The 17,837-nt window shown below is 41.3% G+C and overlaps 1 protein-coding gene across 1 annotated transcript in view; it reads left to right on the top strand.

Annotated features, from left to right (window-relative positions):
- Positions 1 to 17,837, top strand: part of LOC145404654 (uncharacterized) — a 199,349-nt gene that overhangs the window by 165,009 nt on the left and 16,503 nt on the right. The window contains exons 16-18 of the mRNA XM_080276185.1: positions 2,687 to 2,828; positions 4,279 to 4,404; positions 6,786 to 6,885. Coding sequence (XP_080132311.1) covers positions 2,687 to 2,828; positions 4,279 to 4,404; positions 6,786 to 6,885 — 368 coding nt within the window. The remainder of the gene's footprint in view (positions 1 to 2,686; positions 2,829 to 4,278; positions 4,405 to 6,785; positions 6,886 to 17,837) is intronic.

Genomic DNA, 17,837 nt, shown 5'->3' with positions numbered 1-17,837 from the left:
GGGTAATTATTGTGTTCCAGTCGGATTGAGCCAGTGAAGGTTTATATCCAAGGGTTGGTTGGTGTTGATTGCTCATGTAATGCCACTCAGGGATGAGTGAGGGTGGTCACTCTGATCTTGAATGTCGGGACCAACTGCCTAGCCCCGGGCTCCTACGTTCCTTATGGGGCAAAGTACGATTGGATGATGGATGGATGAATCACTGACATGCAAGCATTCAGTGTTTTGTTTGTTCCAAGATGGCCTTTGAGCTAGGTCATCATTGGGTGTGTCAGTATCAGTGATGGAACAGTAATGTGGTGTTAGAGTGAAGCAACAGGTGAAGTGCAGTGAAGTTACCAGCTTAGGTGAGTTGGAAACTAATTACAGTATTAGAATTAACTCTCATCTTAAATATCAGGACCAACTTGCCTAGCCCTGGGCTTCTGCGCTCCTCATGGGGCAGTGTAGGATTGGATGATGGATGGATTTTTGGTGGTAAGCAGCAAGTGAAGTGTCGTAAAGTGAAACAACTATCAGTTTCATTGAGTTGGAAACTTTATAGACTTAGTTGGATGGATGACCTTTGGCTAAAAGCATATCCCCTTTGAACCCATTGTATAATCAAAGGCTTTATTGTTGTTTTTTCAGTTGAAGAAGGTTGTGCAGACATCTGATGCATTTTGAATGAAGTTGGTTTGGAAGGTGTTAGTGGATTGTAGTGTTCTAAAACCATGTTGCGAGCGAGCAAGGGGGACATGAAGTTAAATTCTTAAGAATCAGACATTCATTTCTCTTGGGTGGTGTGCTGAGTAGTATTTTGGATCTGTGAAGACAGGTGTACTGAGTTTTCACTCGCAGTATTTTATTTATTTAATTTGTTCCATGGCTCCAAAGGTTGTGGATGCTATAATGCGCAGTTATGTATACAGTAATCCCTCATTTATTCGGATGTGCAGTATCCAGACCTGTTCATTATCCGGTTGCTTGAGCTTGGCTCCGTTAACTCTTACGTTACCATTCGACGCAGGCTGCATCCTACTGCAAGTGAGTACTCGGGAGGCAGGCCTTGGCGCCCAAGGCCACACAGTGAGAGCCCTCCCATCACCATGCTATTCCTGCGCACTCAGTACAGTAGTTCATAAACAATTTATCCTCACACCCTTATTTATCTATCTATCTATCTATTGCCAGACGCCTCAATCCCGTTTGGGATGGCCACAAACAAATCGCCTCCAAGTCGCCCTGTCCCCCGCCATTTCACTGCCCTGCTCCTAACTCACACCCCCCTCTCTCATATACCTCTCCACCCCATCCCTCCATCTCAACCTCGGCCTCCCCCTCTCTCTTCCCCACTCCACCTCACTCACATACACTCTCTTCGTCAGTCTTTCACCCTCCATCCTCTCCACATGGCCAAACCACCTCAGTGTGTTCCTCATAACGCTTCCTATCACATCCACATCCACACCACAATGCTCCTTTATATCCTCATTCGTCAGCCTGTCTCTCCATGTGACTCCACAGGCTCCTCTTAAATAACTCATTTCCACTGCTTTCACTCTTGACTTGTGTCCTTCCAACAACGTCCAAGCTTCACTTCCATACGTTAGAGTTGGTATCACAATACTGTCATGTAGTAACTTTTTCACTTCCATGCTCACTTCCCTGTTTCTTATCACTGCTTTCAAAGAACCAGCAACCTTTCTTCCCTGCTGAACCCTTTCAAGCACTTTGCCCTCCAAACCTCCATCCTTACTCATCACACTACCCAAGTACTTAAACGTACTCACATTTTCCAATTCCTCACCATCCAACCTCGCTGTACATTCACTGACTTCACCTCTCTCAGAGACCATCACTTTACTCTTCCCTACATTCACCTTTAGATTCCGTTTCTTACACACTCCCCCAAACTCATCCACCAAGCCTTGCAGCTCCCCTTCGTCTTCACTCAACAACACAGTATCATCTGCAAACAACAGTACAGGGAGTTTCCAAACACTATCCTCTCTCACCAGGGCCACTCCAACATCCACTATCCTACCTTGTACCTCTTTTATTACCCCATCCATGTACAGATTGAACAACCATGGAGACATGACACATCCCTGTTTCAACCCAACTTTCAAAGAGAAAAATTCACTTAGTTCACCATCCAAACGCATGAGTGCATTGAATCTGGGGGTGCACAGCCTCGTGATGTCTTGTATGTGGCTCTTGATGATGGTCTCAGTATCGTATGTTACTTCAAAGGTCTTAGTGGAGGTAGTATGTGACACATGTACTTTGTTAAGTGTGATTTGAAGGGAGTACCAGGTTCATAGTTACTGCCAGTAAGTGTGGTGGTGGATTTGGCTGGAGGGATCCTGTTATCCTTGACTCAAGTGTGCATTGTGCCGAGGTAGTCCTGTTGCAGTGCACAGGCTGTGTCAGCAGTGTGGTGTTTGGTTGTTATGTTGATACCATCTCTATATGAATCAGTATGTGTGGGTGGCTAGGCTGTGGGAATATCATAAATGTATAGTTGAAGTGTACCATTTATTTACTACAGTTAGTGGCATGGTTTCTTGTAGCTTAGGAAACCATTTACTATAGTAGGTTACAACCATACAAATGTGCAAATATAGTTCTATATTTTACATAGTCTGTCACGTCTGTGTTATGTGAAATTTCAGACTAACTGTTGACTTTACTGTGTTTATAGCCATCGTGCAAGTGTGCAGGTGGAGACGCTGCAAGATGAGGTGAGAGACATAACAGCGCAGCGTGATGATGCCATACATCGCCTCCATGCAGCTGAGGAAGCCGCACATACCACACAGCAGTCACTCACCACCCTACAGCAGGTTAGTGTTTGTGCCCACATAACACACAGGTCTATGTGCATCTACAGTCTCTTTGGTTCTTCATTCAGATATCATTATAATTCCCCACTTCTTGTGTACAGTCTAAGACAAAAGTCGTGTCACTGCTTTGTCCAATGATTTAATGTCAGTCATGAAACAATCTGAGAGTCCTACCCCAGTAACGCATTCGAGACTGGCATGCCCTAAAGGTTAGCCTTTTATCAGATGTCTTCACCAAAAATCGGGATACGACTTTTGTCTTAGACTGTAATGTCAGAGTGTGATGGATATTCTTTTTCCATCCTTTGGGAATGAATTGAGTAAATGTCTTTTGATGAGAGTGACAGGAAGAAAATGAGGGCAGAATGTGTCATATGTGAACCTGGTTTTGCATTGTTACTGGTGTAGCGAAGAGTGTTGGAAGCCTAATTATCTGGTAAAGTAAACTCCTAGGAAGGGAAGTTTATCCATCTATCTATCTGTCATCCAACCCTATGTTGGCCCCTGAGAAGTGTAGGAGCCTGGGGCTAGGCAAGTTGGTCCTGACATTTAAGATGAGAGGGACCAGCCTCACCCATCCTTGAATGGCATTATGTGAGCAATAAACCCCACTCATCCTTTGTATATAAATCTACACAGGACAATCCGATTGGAGCGCCTTAATTACCCACTAAACCACCAGGCGCCATAATTTGGTTACATGGTTACCACGCAGCATAGGAAATGGTTTCCTGGTGTACAGTGCTTTCGGCTTCTTCCTTCACCATTCTCACTTTTTTGTCCATGTCTGCCCTTCTCCCTTCCTATTCCACCCATCCTTCCTGTTACTTTTTATTACTCTTCTATCTGCCTCAGATAGTTCTATGCTGAGTGACAAGCCTAATGGTTTCCTGTAACCCTGGAATCCATTTACACTGTTACGTAGAAACCATATAACCAAAAAATGAGGTGATGTGGAGCCTACTGGGGTCCCCCTGTTATCTGGGTGGAGAGAAGCAGATGCAGCATCCATACAGGAACCAAACCTTCACACCCTTCCTTGTGCTTCACCACAGTGAGGCACTGTGTGCCACATGGGGGCATCATTTCACTGTATGGAACAGTTTTGAAGGAGTGGTTGCTTGTGTGCAGTTGATGGGTTTGCTGGGCCAGACAGACTGAGGTTATATATCGACAACTGTAGGTAGCTAAAAGAGTTGCAAGTAACTGAAATTTTGGCTGAGGTTTCAGAGATGGTGATGGTTAATGTATTATAATGTTTCATTCCATGTTCTGCTTAATGCTGAAATTATCATAATTCATCATGGGACAAGTTTCTCCGGCAATGAATCTGTGTGTTTGGACAGAAGTAATTCATTAAAAATAGTTAGGAGTTAACATTTCTGATAATAATTTTCATACTTGTTTTATTATTTATATACTCACTTATTTGGGGGTGTTTTTGATCCAGGTGTTAGAGGACTTCCAGAAAAACCAGAGTCGTGAAATCAGCGAGGCAACAGAGCGCGTGCGACGGCAGCTGGAAGATGAACAGGCACGAACAGCCTCGCTCACCACACAACTTAATGCACTCAAGGTACTGTACCTCTTATATATATATATCATACTTTCTTCTTTAGCACCTTCTCTACCTTGATTTTTTTTTTTTTTCTTGCAGCCTCCAAATGGTTTTAATCTTCTTGATTAGCATTAGTCTCCATTAAGCCCTTCATCCTAAGGATATATTTTAGGGTATTCATGCTACTGCCATAGAGGCAGATTCAATAAGAAGAGACTTCTAAAGTAAAGGGATAAAGATTAGAATCTACTTATACCTTAGGAACTTGGTACAGTAGAGTAGCTATGTCCAGTTAGATTTTAACTATGTCCAGTACTGTAGTATCAACATGTAGAGGGATTACATATGCATACTTGGCCAAGACCATCAAAATTGTATCTAAAATCACAAAATGTCTGCAGCTCATCCATCCATCATCCAATCCTATGTTGCCCCATGAGGAGCGCAGGATCGCGGGACCAGGCAAGTTGGTCCTGACATTTAAGATGAGAGTGACCAGCCTCACTCATCCCTGAGTGACATTACGTGAGCAATAAACCCCAACCACCCCGTGGAGATAAACTTATACAGGCTCAATCCGATTGGAGCGCCTTAACTACTGACTAATCTACCAGGCACCATAATTTGGCCTAATTTGCACACAGAAATTGGTTATATTCTTATAAATTGTATACCATCATTTTCAGTGGTGTTTGTGTTGTAAGATAATAAAAACACACAAAACTAATGAGTAAAAGTACAGATATGGAGTGAGAAATGACCTTGTTTATCATTATCACCATCATCATCGTCATCATCATCATCTAGACCTTTTTTCCCACCTTAGGGCAGGACGAGGAGTAGCAACATACTTGTCCAAGAGTAAAAATAGCTTCAAACAGCTACCCCACATTCTGGTGCAAAATTTTTGTGCACCGTGCAAGAGCAAAGCAATATTTTTAGATGCAGAATTTCACGAGTTTTCTTGTGGTGTTTTCGGAATTTTGATGTGACCAGTAGTTTTTGCATCAATCGCCAAAAGCTAAAAAAAAGTCACCCGTGGTGATGGAGGATGGGTGGGAGACAAGGGCAGGAGAGGGATCGGAAAGGGGGGTAGACCGATCATTTTATGATGAGGCAGATGGGTGGCTTTACTCTGCTGGTGGGTTAGGGTCTGTATTACTCACATGCTGGCAGAATTTTCCGTTAGGTGAAGAAGCTGACGGCCTTTTTTTGCTCTGCTGTTGGGTTAGGGTCTGTATTACTTGCCTGCTGACGGAAGTTTCTGATCAGTCCGGCCAGCCGGGGGACTTTGACCATTCGGTAGGCAGCTGGATAGCCATGTTTGCTCTGCTTTTTGGTTACAGTCTATTACCTACACATAGACAGAGGCCAGTGAGCCGTCCAACCAATCTTTTTGACATTTTAGGCTGGCTGGCGACCGATGCTGGAACTTTTTCGTCTGGGTACGAACAACTAAATCCAGATACGGACCAAATAGAGCCAAGGCCTAACATCCGTGTATGGAGCATGACTGGAGACGGAGCGTCCAGATAAACGAATGATTACTGTATTTCAGTTTCAAAAAGTTGGTTTAAGACAGTAGGCCCTCATTTTACAATGAACCAGTATTCAATAAATTGCTTATATGATAACTAAAAAGTTGGGACTTTTTTGAGACATGATCGCATTGTTGCATATATGATCACCAGCTTGGAAGCTTACAGTCTTTTGTTTGTTCCAAGATGCCTTTAGACTCGGTCACTGTTGGGTGTGTTAGTGTCAGTAATGAAATAGTACTGTCGTGTGGGAGTTTAAGCAGTAAGTGGAGCACAGTGAAGTGAAACAACTACTGGTAAATGTTTATTATTGTGTATTCTACCAATGATAGGCAGCTTATAGGATAACTATCTGTATGTGGTTGTTTTGAATAGAGCTAAAGCAATATCCATTCTAACTTCGGGACTTTCATCTTTGAAGATGTATGGGGACTTTTCAGTGTATTTTTTAGGAAAAAAAAATGCATCTTACATGCCGTGAAATATGGTTATCCATTATAGTGAGGGTCTACTCTTTAAATATATGTACTGGTAGGTATGTTTATATGTACCATTTTATATTACTGTACTTGTAAACAGATGTGTCTGTTTTCCAAAATATGACCACTATGTCCACACAGTTGTTTCAATATATTGGGGGAAAGTTGCAATAATCTGTAAAGGAAGCACAGAAACTAATTGGCAGTTTTTCTGTAGTTTACAGTGTACTCATGTTGTAGCAAACAGTGTCAGGAAAGGTGGCTTACAATGGGGACTTACTGTAACTTTTATGAGAAGTGTGAGATATTTTTAGACACATTCATGACTTTGTATGATGACTGTGTGTATATGCTAAGTATTGTTTATGTGTGTATGCACCAGAGTCAGCTGGGTGAGGCACAGGGTGGGTTGGCTGCCGCAGGACGACTGGGGGAACAGTTGGCCAGGAAGGAGCAAATGATTACTGCTCTCAGGGCGCAAGGTCAGTCCAACACTTATATATTACAGTTTTATCTCAGCCAGTTAGATTGCATGTATTATAGTGCTGTGAATTTCACTGTAAATGCTGTGTGCATTTGGCATGCTTTTCAAGACTTATCAGTTGTTGACTTATTAACTGTGTGAATTAAGAATCACCAGCGATTATAGATTTCCCATTTACTGCAGTTGTGTGTTTTCCTTGCTTATCGTAAGTAATTAAAAAGAATTTAAAAATATATATGTATGCATATTGTAGGTAGCTGGAAGTACTTTACTGGTATCATTATTTTTGTATTGTAAATTATACTCTAGTTACAGTTTTTTCTATCTTCTTGATCCATGACAAGTTGTAAAAGAGTGGAGGTTTTTCTTTGTATATTGGTATTATGTTCACAGTTATTATGGTTGCCATTTTTACATCATCATCAGCATGAAGTAAAAATTATGCATATTTATATATATCTACATATATATGGGTATAGGCTTCCTTTTCAGTTTTCCTTAAGTGAGTTGCCTAGCATCAAAGGTTTGAATCCACATGTTTTGCACAAGCCAAGCCGGCAGCATGTTGGTTGGTAGCTTCAACCGGGGCATGTGGTTGCTGGCTTTTCAGTCCTTCATGGTGATTGGTTCGTTGCCTGCGAGGAGACAGTAATTAAAAATAGGCACAATTTAAGCTAAGCCAAGGAGGACACAGCACGACCAAATATCAGCTGGTAAATTTGGGCTGAGTTAGGCCTCAAATTGCTAACTGGTATTGTGTTGTACTGCGACCCACCCACCTGAGGCTCTCACTCCCCACACTCCTCCCTCACACTCACTACGCTCACCTCACCTCACCTGCTGCTGCTCCACATTTTTTTGTTTTATCCAGTTTATTTATATTTGTTCGGTTTTATTTTCTATGTCACTTGCCCATTTGTGGGGGCACATGCTTGCTTTTGTAATTCTCTTATTATTACTAGTTTTTAAAGCTGAGTTGTGTTGATTTAGTTGGTCGCACTTTTCACTTTATATATGAATTAATTTGATCCTTTTTATGATTTATGTTTTTGGCATTATATGGTGCTTCAGTTTTTTTTATTTTCTGTTGTTTTTGGTTTAACAGTTACGCAGATTCATGATGGATTTGAAATACAGTATATGATTTTTTTAAAATCTGTAATTTTTTGGTTGCTTTCACTTTTATTTTTAAATTTAGTTTCATTTTAATAAATATAGTATCAGAGTTCAAACTGTTACTGGTAAGGATGCACATATGCTGGATAGTTTCTTGTTCATTTGCATTATTAGCAGTAGAATTGTTTGAAACTGAATGATACCTGTAGGTTTTAATATGTAACACCAGTATAGACATACAGTACATGATGTTTTTTTAGTTAAGAAGGCAGATTTGATGACATGACATCATTATTGTTTGGTAAGTATTGTATAGCATCAGTATTGAACTTAGATGGAAAATTCATTAGCTATATTTTATATTCTTAACATGGCATTCAGATACTTTGCTCCACATTTTTTTTTTTTTTCTCTTTACTTGAAGAACAAGTCATTTTAGTCTTCCCTCGACTGTTTGTTGTCAGGTTAACAAGTGCTGATATAGTCTTTCAAAAATTAGTTTATGGTTATTTTTATTATTATTCTGGTATTATTACAGGTATTATAATTATTATTATTATTATTATTATTATTATTATCATTACAGTATTACTAATTTTTTACAATATTGTATGACAGTCTTTTGAAGAAAGGCAGTAGGGAAAGTACTCGGGTTCTAACAATAGAGTCTATTTGTATACGTCCCCTTTTTTTTCTTTCTTTTTTTCTTTTTCTTTATTTTTTTTTTCCCCATAAAAATACTTTCTTTGGTTTTTAGTATTTTATTGTTCACAGGCTTTATGACTAACCAAACTTAACCTAACCCAGCTAATCACTTAACATTGATATGGACTAACTGCATGTAATTTTGAGGCCAGCAAGTGGTGACTGCCATAACCAGACCATCCCCTCCACACATGCACATAAAAAACTCTGTTACATGATGTATCTTACACCATGCTTTTAGTCAGCAGTATATTGTATTTACATATTCTTGCATGTTAATGGCATAGTAATAGACTGATAATGATGAAATTAAAGAAAATGTTTTACGCTAGAGTACAAGTAAGTAAGAGATTGGTTAAGATATCTAAAATACAGTTACTTAGTAGTACAAGAGTGGTACACTCAAGGAAAGTTCTGCTTTGTATGCCTGCCCACCACGTTGAACTACAGTAAACCCTCTTTAATTCTAACCCGAATAATTCGGAAATCAGTTAATTTGGATCTTTTTTTGATCACCAGACAAATAATTTTAATTTAGGTAGAAATTCAAATTAAGCAAGACAGCTCCAAAAAGGGTTCCAGTGATAAGTGGATGTGAACAGTTTTTGTAGTGATAAGTGTAGTAATAAATGTAATTTTTAAGAACTGTACCTTCAGTACAGTTAAGTGTACTGTACTCTTCTACTGTGTTGCAAGACTTCATTATCAAGGATTGACACTATTTTATTTATTGTATTGTGCGCTCTTTGAGTATAAAGTAATAATATACTGTACTGTTCAATGTTTTTCTGAGAAAGCCATGTTTTAGTGAGCATGGGTGTGATTTGGGGGTAGGGGCAAGTATGAGCTCCAATAATTCGGATTTTTGGATAATTCAACATGGGATTCCCCCCAATTAATCCAGATTATAGAGGGTTTACTGTACTGAATGTTAGCCAAGTGATATTGAAGCAGTAGCCAGACACTTACTTGTCTGATACCTGCTTGTGAGAGAGGTGTGATTAGGAAGAGGAAGTGTAGGAACAATCAACTCCCCTATCCCTTTTTTTTTTTTTTTTTCCCCTAACCCTCACCTCTCTTGCACACATTTACCAGATACGTGACTGTCTGACATTTGCTTTGCAAGTATTTTAGTCACATTTAGTGGCTCCAAGTGATGAATGATTATATAACACAGAATTTCCCTTGAGTGTACACATGGTATATGATACAAGAAGTTGCGCAGATTGAGATGCAATTATGTGGCATTCATAGCTTGCATGCACTGGTGATGGCAGCCCTGGCGCCATGCCAGCACCTGTGGCTGGGTCATTGCTGGTGTAATCTCACAAGGTAACGCTGAGCGACCTCACACCTCAGACTGCCTGGTGAGATTGCACCAACATGCCCACATACTTCTACTATCACTGCTACTTCCACTACCACTAACTCGGCTGTTATCACTGTAACTGACATCACTGGTTAATCTGCATGTCTTGTGTGTCTTTGAGTGCACTGCACATTGCATGCTCTTGAAGGGTTACACTGCACACACGAAGAAAAGCTTTTTTTTTTTTTTTTTTTTTTTTTTTTTTTTTTTAATGAATACAGGTAAGCCTTGCTTCATATTGGCTTGTTTTTGAAGTAGGGACTTGAATTTCTCCAGGTATTTGAGATATCATAGATTATCCCAATCAGGCTAAATCTTTTCTTTCGTTTTGCCTTGTCTTAATGCTACACTCTGGGCATTCCTGTTGAGTGTCTAGACATACTAGTAATTGCAGAATGCAATATTGTGCAATATGGGCATGGAAAGCATTCCCTCTAGCACTCTTTCTGTATGTACTTATATAATGTAATATATGACACACACACACACACACACACACACAGACACACACACACACACAATTCCTGTATACTACAAATAGGTAAATACACACACACATCATCATATATATACAGTACCCTCGCGTCCAACACGCGTTAGTCCAGCACGATTCACGTCCAGCACGGAGAGCAAATAATTAGTATTATTTAATACGATTTAATTACTGCAACACGAGTGTGTTAGCATAACACGCACAGAGCTCCGAGAAGTGGGTGAAATCCGCAGAGTTCGCCTCTAGCACGATCAGCCCCGGTCCAACACAGTCATACTGCACATTCCCATGATGATGATAGCCAATGAAAACTTCTGATCAAGTAGCCTTCCCCACCCGCTATTGTGACGTGATTGTGATGCCGCCCAATTAAAAACGCTTCTGCTGTCACGTTATGTTTTGTTTAAATTTCTCCCGCCACAGTGCCACTCAGTCGCATAATTCGCATTGGAAGGTGCTTTTTTCTTGCTGCATTTTCTGCCCTTGTTACTGCATTTTACCCTGCTCACGATGCCTAGGAAGCCTTCTGAGAACCCTAAGAAGCGTCGGCACCTCCCTCAGGGCACCAAGCTAGAAAGCATCGAGAGGAAGAAGAAAGGGGAGAGGAAAGTTGTCATTGCCGAGGCCTACGACATGAATGAAGCCAACATGAGGACCATAATAAAAAACCAAGACAAGATCCTGGTAGCCGAAGGCTATCACACGGCACTTCATACCAGGTTTGCCGAGGATACGATGGTAAATTGGAACGGTAACGTGGTAAAATTGCCGACGATACCACGGGCATTTGGAATTCATCTGGATGGATTCCTGCCGAGGATACGACGGGCAAAACAGTGTGACCAAAACCCAGGCGACTCGACAGAGAATGTATCATACTACAGCATTGAACATTTAGCCTGACACTGAATACATATTAATATTTTGGAATAAATATCATTCGTTTTGAAACCCTTCTCATCGGCATGTGTACCAGTTTATAAACAAAGTTGCATCTCCTTATTCTCTACCGAGTCAGCGACAACGATCACTTTCCACAATCACGAGACGGGGCTCTGGCAACAGTGTGAGAAGCATGCCCTTTGCCGAGGATTACAGAGTGCTAGGACAGGCAGAAGCAGGACCTTCCATGGCTGTGGACGAAGATAGTGATTCTGAGTGTGATTTCGAAGGATTTATGAGGGAGGTTGAGGAGGAGCAACGGCCATTACCCGCTAGTGACGCCAGCAGCCATCCTCCGGGGACCCAGTAGGACTACCTACAGCCTTGGATGCCACCTTCCATTCCCAGCAAGCCCACCAACACTATCCTAAAAGGTTAGTTATCATTCATAGCACAGTACCATTTATTATAATTACAATAGTACCAATATATGTAAAGGTATATGGTAGGTATTTAGGGTGACTTTTCTTAGGGTTACTGACATAATTTATTTTTCCCCATAAGCTCTATTGTTAGTCCAACATGTTTTTGGTCCAACACGTGACCCATGCATGACAATATTACCGTGTTGGACGCGAGGCTACTGTATATATATATATGTATAATTGTGTGTGTGTGTGTTTGTGTTTTGAGTAATTGCATAAATTAATCTTTACCCTCATTTTTACACACCTCTATTTGTTTTTCTCCCTCAAGTAACAACAGTGTATTCATAAAATGCATCTTTCCCCTCAATATATGCTGATATTATATTTTTACTATCTTCCATGATGGTGATAGGTGGTGGTGATCATCATCCACTCATTTGATGTAGTACTGCCTACTTCTTCCTTCACGTTTATCATTCTTTTTCCATCTTCCTTCCTCTCATCTTATTTCTCCCATCTTTCCTGTCACTTTTTATTACTCCTCTTTCCATTTTAGTTGGTTCTACTCTGAGTGACAAGACTAATGGTTTCCTGTAACTCAGGAAACCATTTACAATGCTGGATGGTAGCCATACAACCAAATAACAGGGTGATGTGGAACCAACTATGGTGCTCTTGTTAACTGGGTGGAGAAACGCAGATGCAGCGTTCATCCAGGAACCAAACCTTCTCACTCTTCCCCATGCCTCACTGTGGTACGGCATTGCAATTGATGGGTTTGCTCAGCCAGACAGACCAGGTTTACCCAACAACAGCAACATGAATGTTTTTTTTAAAGAGCTGGGGTATAGACAAACAGCATCTAAGATTCAGTTCAGCCAAATGTCATTGTAAGCTAGGTTACAGTAATCTAGAACATTTAAGGTAAGGAGGCCAAACTACACACTAGATAGCAGTACAGTACACCATTCTAATACAGACCACTAAAGTAAGAGGCACCACATTTTGTAAAATATGTGTACAGTATGTCCTTGATGAGGATGGATTTGAAAAAATTCCATTGCATAACGCATTATCATGTATAGAGTCATTTATAACATGGGTTCATTGGGGATACATTTTTGGCCAAGGGTCGCCCACCTAACAGAATAAAAAAATAAAGTTACCAACTCACTGAAACTGGTAGTTATTTCACTTCAGTGCATTTCACTTGATGCTTGCCATCAGTAATAAGTGTAAAAGTTAGTTTCTGACCCACCAAAGCTGGTTGTTTGAGTACGCTACGTATGTGTAGTGGCACATTACAGTCACGCCATGCTATACAGAGAGATTATGTCAAGTGAAAACTCATCACATAGCGATATGTTGTACAGCAAAGTCAATGTAATGTGGGTTCAGTTGGGGTAGAGAGGGAGCTTATAACTCCATACCCTTAAAAAAAAAAAAAAAAAAAAAAAAGAGAGAGAGAGAGAAAAAAGAAAAAACTAAATAAATAATACACTTTTAGGCTTGCCCTCGATGCCCTCATTAGCACCATGCTTTCTGTTAGAGATAGCATCTTTGCAGGACATGATTTCCAAGTCACAGGTTTCAGCATTTCATACACAGAAAGTTGTCACAATTACTATCGCACACTGCACTAATTACAGCATTAAGCACTTGCACTGTTACGTTATTTGGCAATAGCATAGGTTTTTGAATGGCCTTTCATGTATGAAATGAATCAAGAAGGAGATAATTACAGTGAATATAAACACTAGGCATTCATATTGGCTCAAACAGCTGACTGCAAGGAATTGTGTATGCACAGAGGACTTGGTTTCCAGGTCACAAGTTTCTGTATATTGCACACACAAAAAAATTCACATCCCTTAATATTGCACAGGGAACTATTTGTTACACACTTACGCTGTATTTTTGCTATAGCAGTGGTGTTTCAATGACCTTTCATGCACAAATTGTATCTAAAGAGAGAGGATCACAGTGAATGTACATGTAAACACTGGGCGGCCATATTGGCTCAAACAGTTGACTGGCGGCTTGTGCGGGTGGCACTGTGTAGACAAACCCCAATTTACTATACCCCTATATGTGATACCCTGGATTAGTGATGGGGTAGAAATGCCACCCTACCCTGCCTAATGATGGCCAAACCCCTGTTTTACAATGGGTCCTATGATGTTTCGTCCAGGAGTGATGGGCCAAAGGTTTTAATCAAGCGCATTCCCGTGGCCAGCTGAGCCTGCCCGCCTGCCAGGATGCGCAGAAACGCTCGTGCTTCCCCTGCACCCGTCACTAACCTCATGCACACCCATTTCATTCTTTTCCCACTGGCCGTCTCTGAGTGAGGAACTCATACGCTCACCTATCCTACATCGTGTTGCATCACCAACATTATGCAAGTTGCTATCGTAGAGCATCATAACTGTGTCGCACAGTACAAAGAACTTGATTCCAAAGCGATGGCGTTTGCTTGGAATGTACTGTACAAACCGAAGATGTCCTCTGAACAAAACCAAGGATTCGTCAATGACAACCTTCTGAAAGGGGTGGAAGAATGACATAAACTTATCCTTCATTCTGCTCAGAATCTCCCGGATCTTCCAGAGTGGGTCGGTTTGGGAAGGTACATTGTTGTCGGCAAAGTTCAGGTTTCCCATGATGTTCCAGAAGCAATCTCTGGCCATGTACTAATTGAAGGTGGGTGAGGGTAGTAAGGGATCCATGGACCAGTATTCTTCCAACTCCTGCTTCTTTGAGTGTGGCATGAGAAGCATGAGGGCAAAGAACACATACAGCTCCTGCACTCCCAGCATGGACCACTGTTGCATCTTGGCTGCACCTGTACCACTTGCAGCACGTTGTGATTCATACCTGTTGGTCTCATCACATATGTGCTGCATGACTTCGTCATCTAGGAAGGCCAATAGGAAGTCCACACACTCGGCATTATTGTCAAGAGTGAAGGCAGGCTGTACTCCTGAGGAGCTCTCATCAAAAACTAAATGTTCTGGCACAAAGTCGGACCCTTCCGTCCACGCGAAGGCGTCCAGGATTCCCTGTCGTGGTGGTGTAGGGTGAGTGAGGGTGGTGGGTGGCTGTGAGGCAGATTTACCCCGTTCAAGGTCACTCGCACTGGCCCTGAGTTGCTGTACAGCACTAGCAGCCCTTACTCTAGTACCAACTCTACTTTTACTTGTCCGGGATTTACCTCTTCCTCTACGGCCTGCCTTCACTGTTGATGCTGGTGGTGACTCCGACGACGAAGACTCCGGAGATAATTCAGCAGACGAAGAGGAAGAAATGAGTGAAGCGGGGCTTGGGGGAACGGGGAGGTGAATCAACTCGGGACTCATGGTGGGCTGGGTCACACGGGGCCATTGTTCTGGGGCTAACACACCGCCTTTTCACTCCCTTCCCAAATTCCTTCCCTTGCTGCACTAACGGCTCCTTTCCCTTGGAGCTAGGGATAACTTCCGACACTGAAGCACTCGTACTAGCACTTTCTGGCACGATTTCCTCACCTGGCTCATCACACGATTCACCCGAAGGGTCAAAATCACTATCCATCATCACCATAGACAATTCTGCTAATTCATGTGCCACTGCAGAGTCACTTAGTCCTTTCCTGCTTCCCTCACGACTTTTTATGGGTGTAGAGGTCACGGGGCCCTTTGCAATGGGCGCAGAAGCGGCAGAAATGGCGGGCGCGAGTGCGACATGTTTTGACCACAGCAGATGACAAGGAACTAAATGCCGCAGCTTATCTGAGAAGGCAAGGGTTGACAGTGACACCGAGGCTGACAGCTGCTAACTTACATGCTAATAAATTATTGGTAGAAAATCTCGGCAATACGTAAAGAAATAGGTAGTTCCAGGTGAATGTAAATGTCATTTAGGCTTCTCCCTTCCTTTCTGATATATATTTTTATTACAGACATAGATTACAAGGCATAATTCAAAGGGGAAATTACCGTGGTAATGTAGCGAATGAATGCCCGTGAGGTGTTGTCAGGTGATAAGTAGCCAATTCCTGGTGTATAACACTATCACTTACCTTATTTTTTTTTGGTATATATTATTTTGTATAAGTATAGGGCATAGGGCTTATTTCAATGGATGAAATCTGTGGAAAAATCCGGTGGAGATTTGCTTAGCGCAGCACGGCCTGGGAGGTGAGAGGACAGGATAATGGAGGGCAGGTAGGGAGGGGAGTTAGGAAGGGGGTAAAATTGCTAAAATGTCAACAATGGATGGGAGTACAGATGAGATTTGGAGTGCTGACTAGTGTTGGACATTGGCAGTACTGACAGATGATACAAGCCACCACTTGAAAGCCCGGGATAATTCAAAATAACACAGAATCACAGAAGTGACGCCCTGCGGTATGATCCATTGTGCCCGAGCATCACGAAAGTGACGCCCCGCGGTTAAGGGGTTAAGCCATCATTAGGTAGCCAATGCTGATGCATGCGAGCATGTTGGAGCCTTTATAAATGATATGGATGACACGATTGGCAGGATATCACTACCTTTGTTTTTCACTCTGATAATCAGCTGACGATGAAATTTTCAAAAGGTTTGTTCACCTTTGAATTGCTCACCTTGGCATGTCCCATTACCCAACTCAGTACATGTACTCTTGACTACTCGTACAGTGAAGCCATGCATGGAACTCTACCACTTTTGTTCATCATTTCATGTTCTCTTAGTTCAGCAAGTGCATCTTTAAGCTCAGTTACCAAGAATGCTCACCATACTTTGTGAAAAGAGAGAGAGAGAGAGATGAAAATAGAGTGCCAGTAAATTGTATTATTATCCACAGAAGGAGCTTTAGGCACTAAGAACATATCTTATTCATTAAGAGTGAGAGACAGAGAGATGAAAATGGAGTGCCAATAAATTGTATTATTATCCACAGAAGGAGCTTAAGGCACTAAGAATATTTCTTATTCATTAAAAGTGAGAGTGAGATGCATACATCGAAATCAGCAGAGCTGAAAGCAGGCATTTAGCTGTGCATATTTAGTACAAGAGAGACTGGCTTGTGGCAGGCCATTGCTCATGTATGTTTATGCATAAACCAAGTGGCATCACATGCACATGGTTGTGGGACAGTGGAGTGCCATACTGAAGGGCCACTGTATTAAGCATTCTAACATTTTCCATGTTTGTTTATTTATTTATTTATTTATTTATTTATTTATTTATTTATTAAGGCTGTCTTCTCATTCCCATTTTTTCCCATTTAAATATAAAGAACTCTATAATGCTCTTGTATTTGCACGGTATTTCTATGTCTGTTTTGTGCTATGTATTTTGCTTCACTACACATCACATGCTGCTTACTACTGACAACATGGCTAAAAATTAGTTTCCACTTCACCTAAGCTTGTAGTTATTTCACTTCACTGCACTTCACTTGCTGCTTGAACTCCATCACCACATTATTGTTCCATCACTGACTCTGACACACCCAGTAGTGACCGAGATCAAAGGCAGTCTTGGAACAAACAAATTCAAGTCTGTGTGGTGACGTTTACGTAAATAGTGATTGTACATTAACCAGTGAGGCTTCTTATGGTCATAATGATCTTTTCAGCAAAAATGAGATTGTAAGTGGAAAAAAAGTCCCTAACTTTTTTTTGTCATAAGTGATCATTGCATACTGGTTCGTCATAAAATAAGGGTCTGCTGTAGTAGAAATCATGTGTGATATATGTTATGTACTGAAACATAAATGTAGCTGACTGAGTTCACCTAGCTAGGTTTGAATGAGGAAAGCACCCAGCTTTCCTTAGTAACAGCCTAGATTTGGGTTGAGTGAAATAACAGATGACACATGCTTAGTTTGTAGAATAAGCTAACACAACATATCCCACATAATGGAATACTGCACAACACATGGCAACTTATGATGATGGGGTCTGGGGCAAGAAGCTCCTGTATGTCAGCAG

Source organism: Coenobita brevimanus, chromosome 7 (assembly GCF_032717465.1).
Source record: "Coenobita brevimanus isolate Jiangsu-jjx chromosome 7, ASM3271746v2, whole genome shotgun sequence".
NCBI lineage: Eukaryota > Metazoa > Arthropoda > Malacostraca > Decapoda > Coenobitidae > Coenobita > Coenobita brevimanus.
This window is presented reverse-complemented; position numbering and strand designations above follow the sequence as displayed.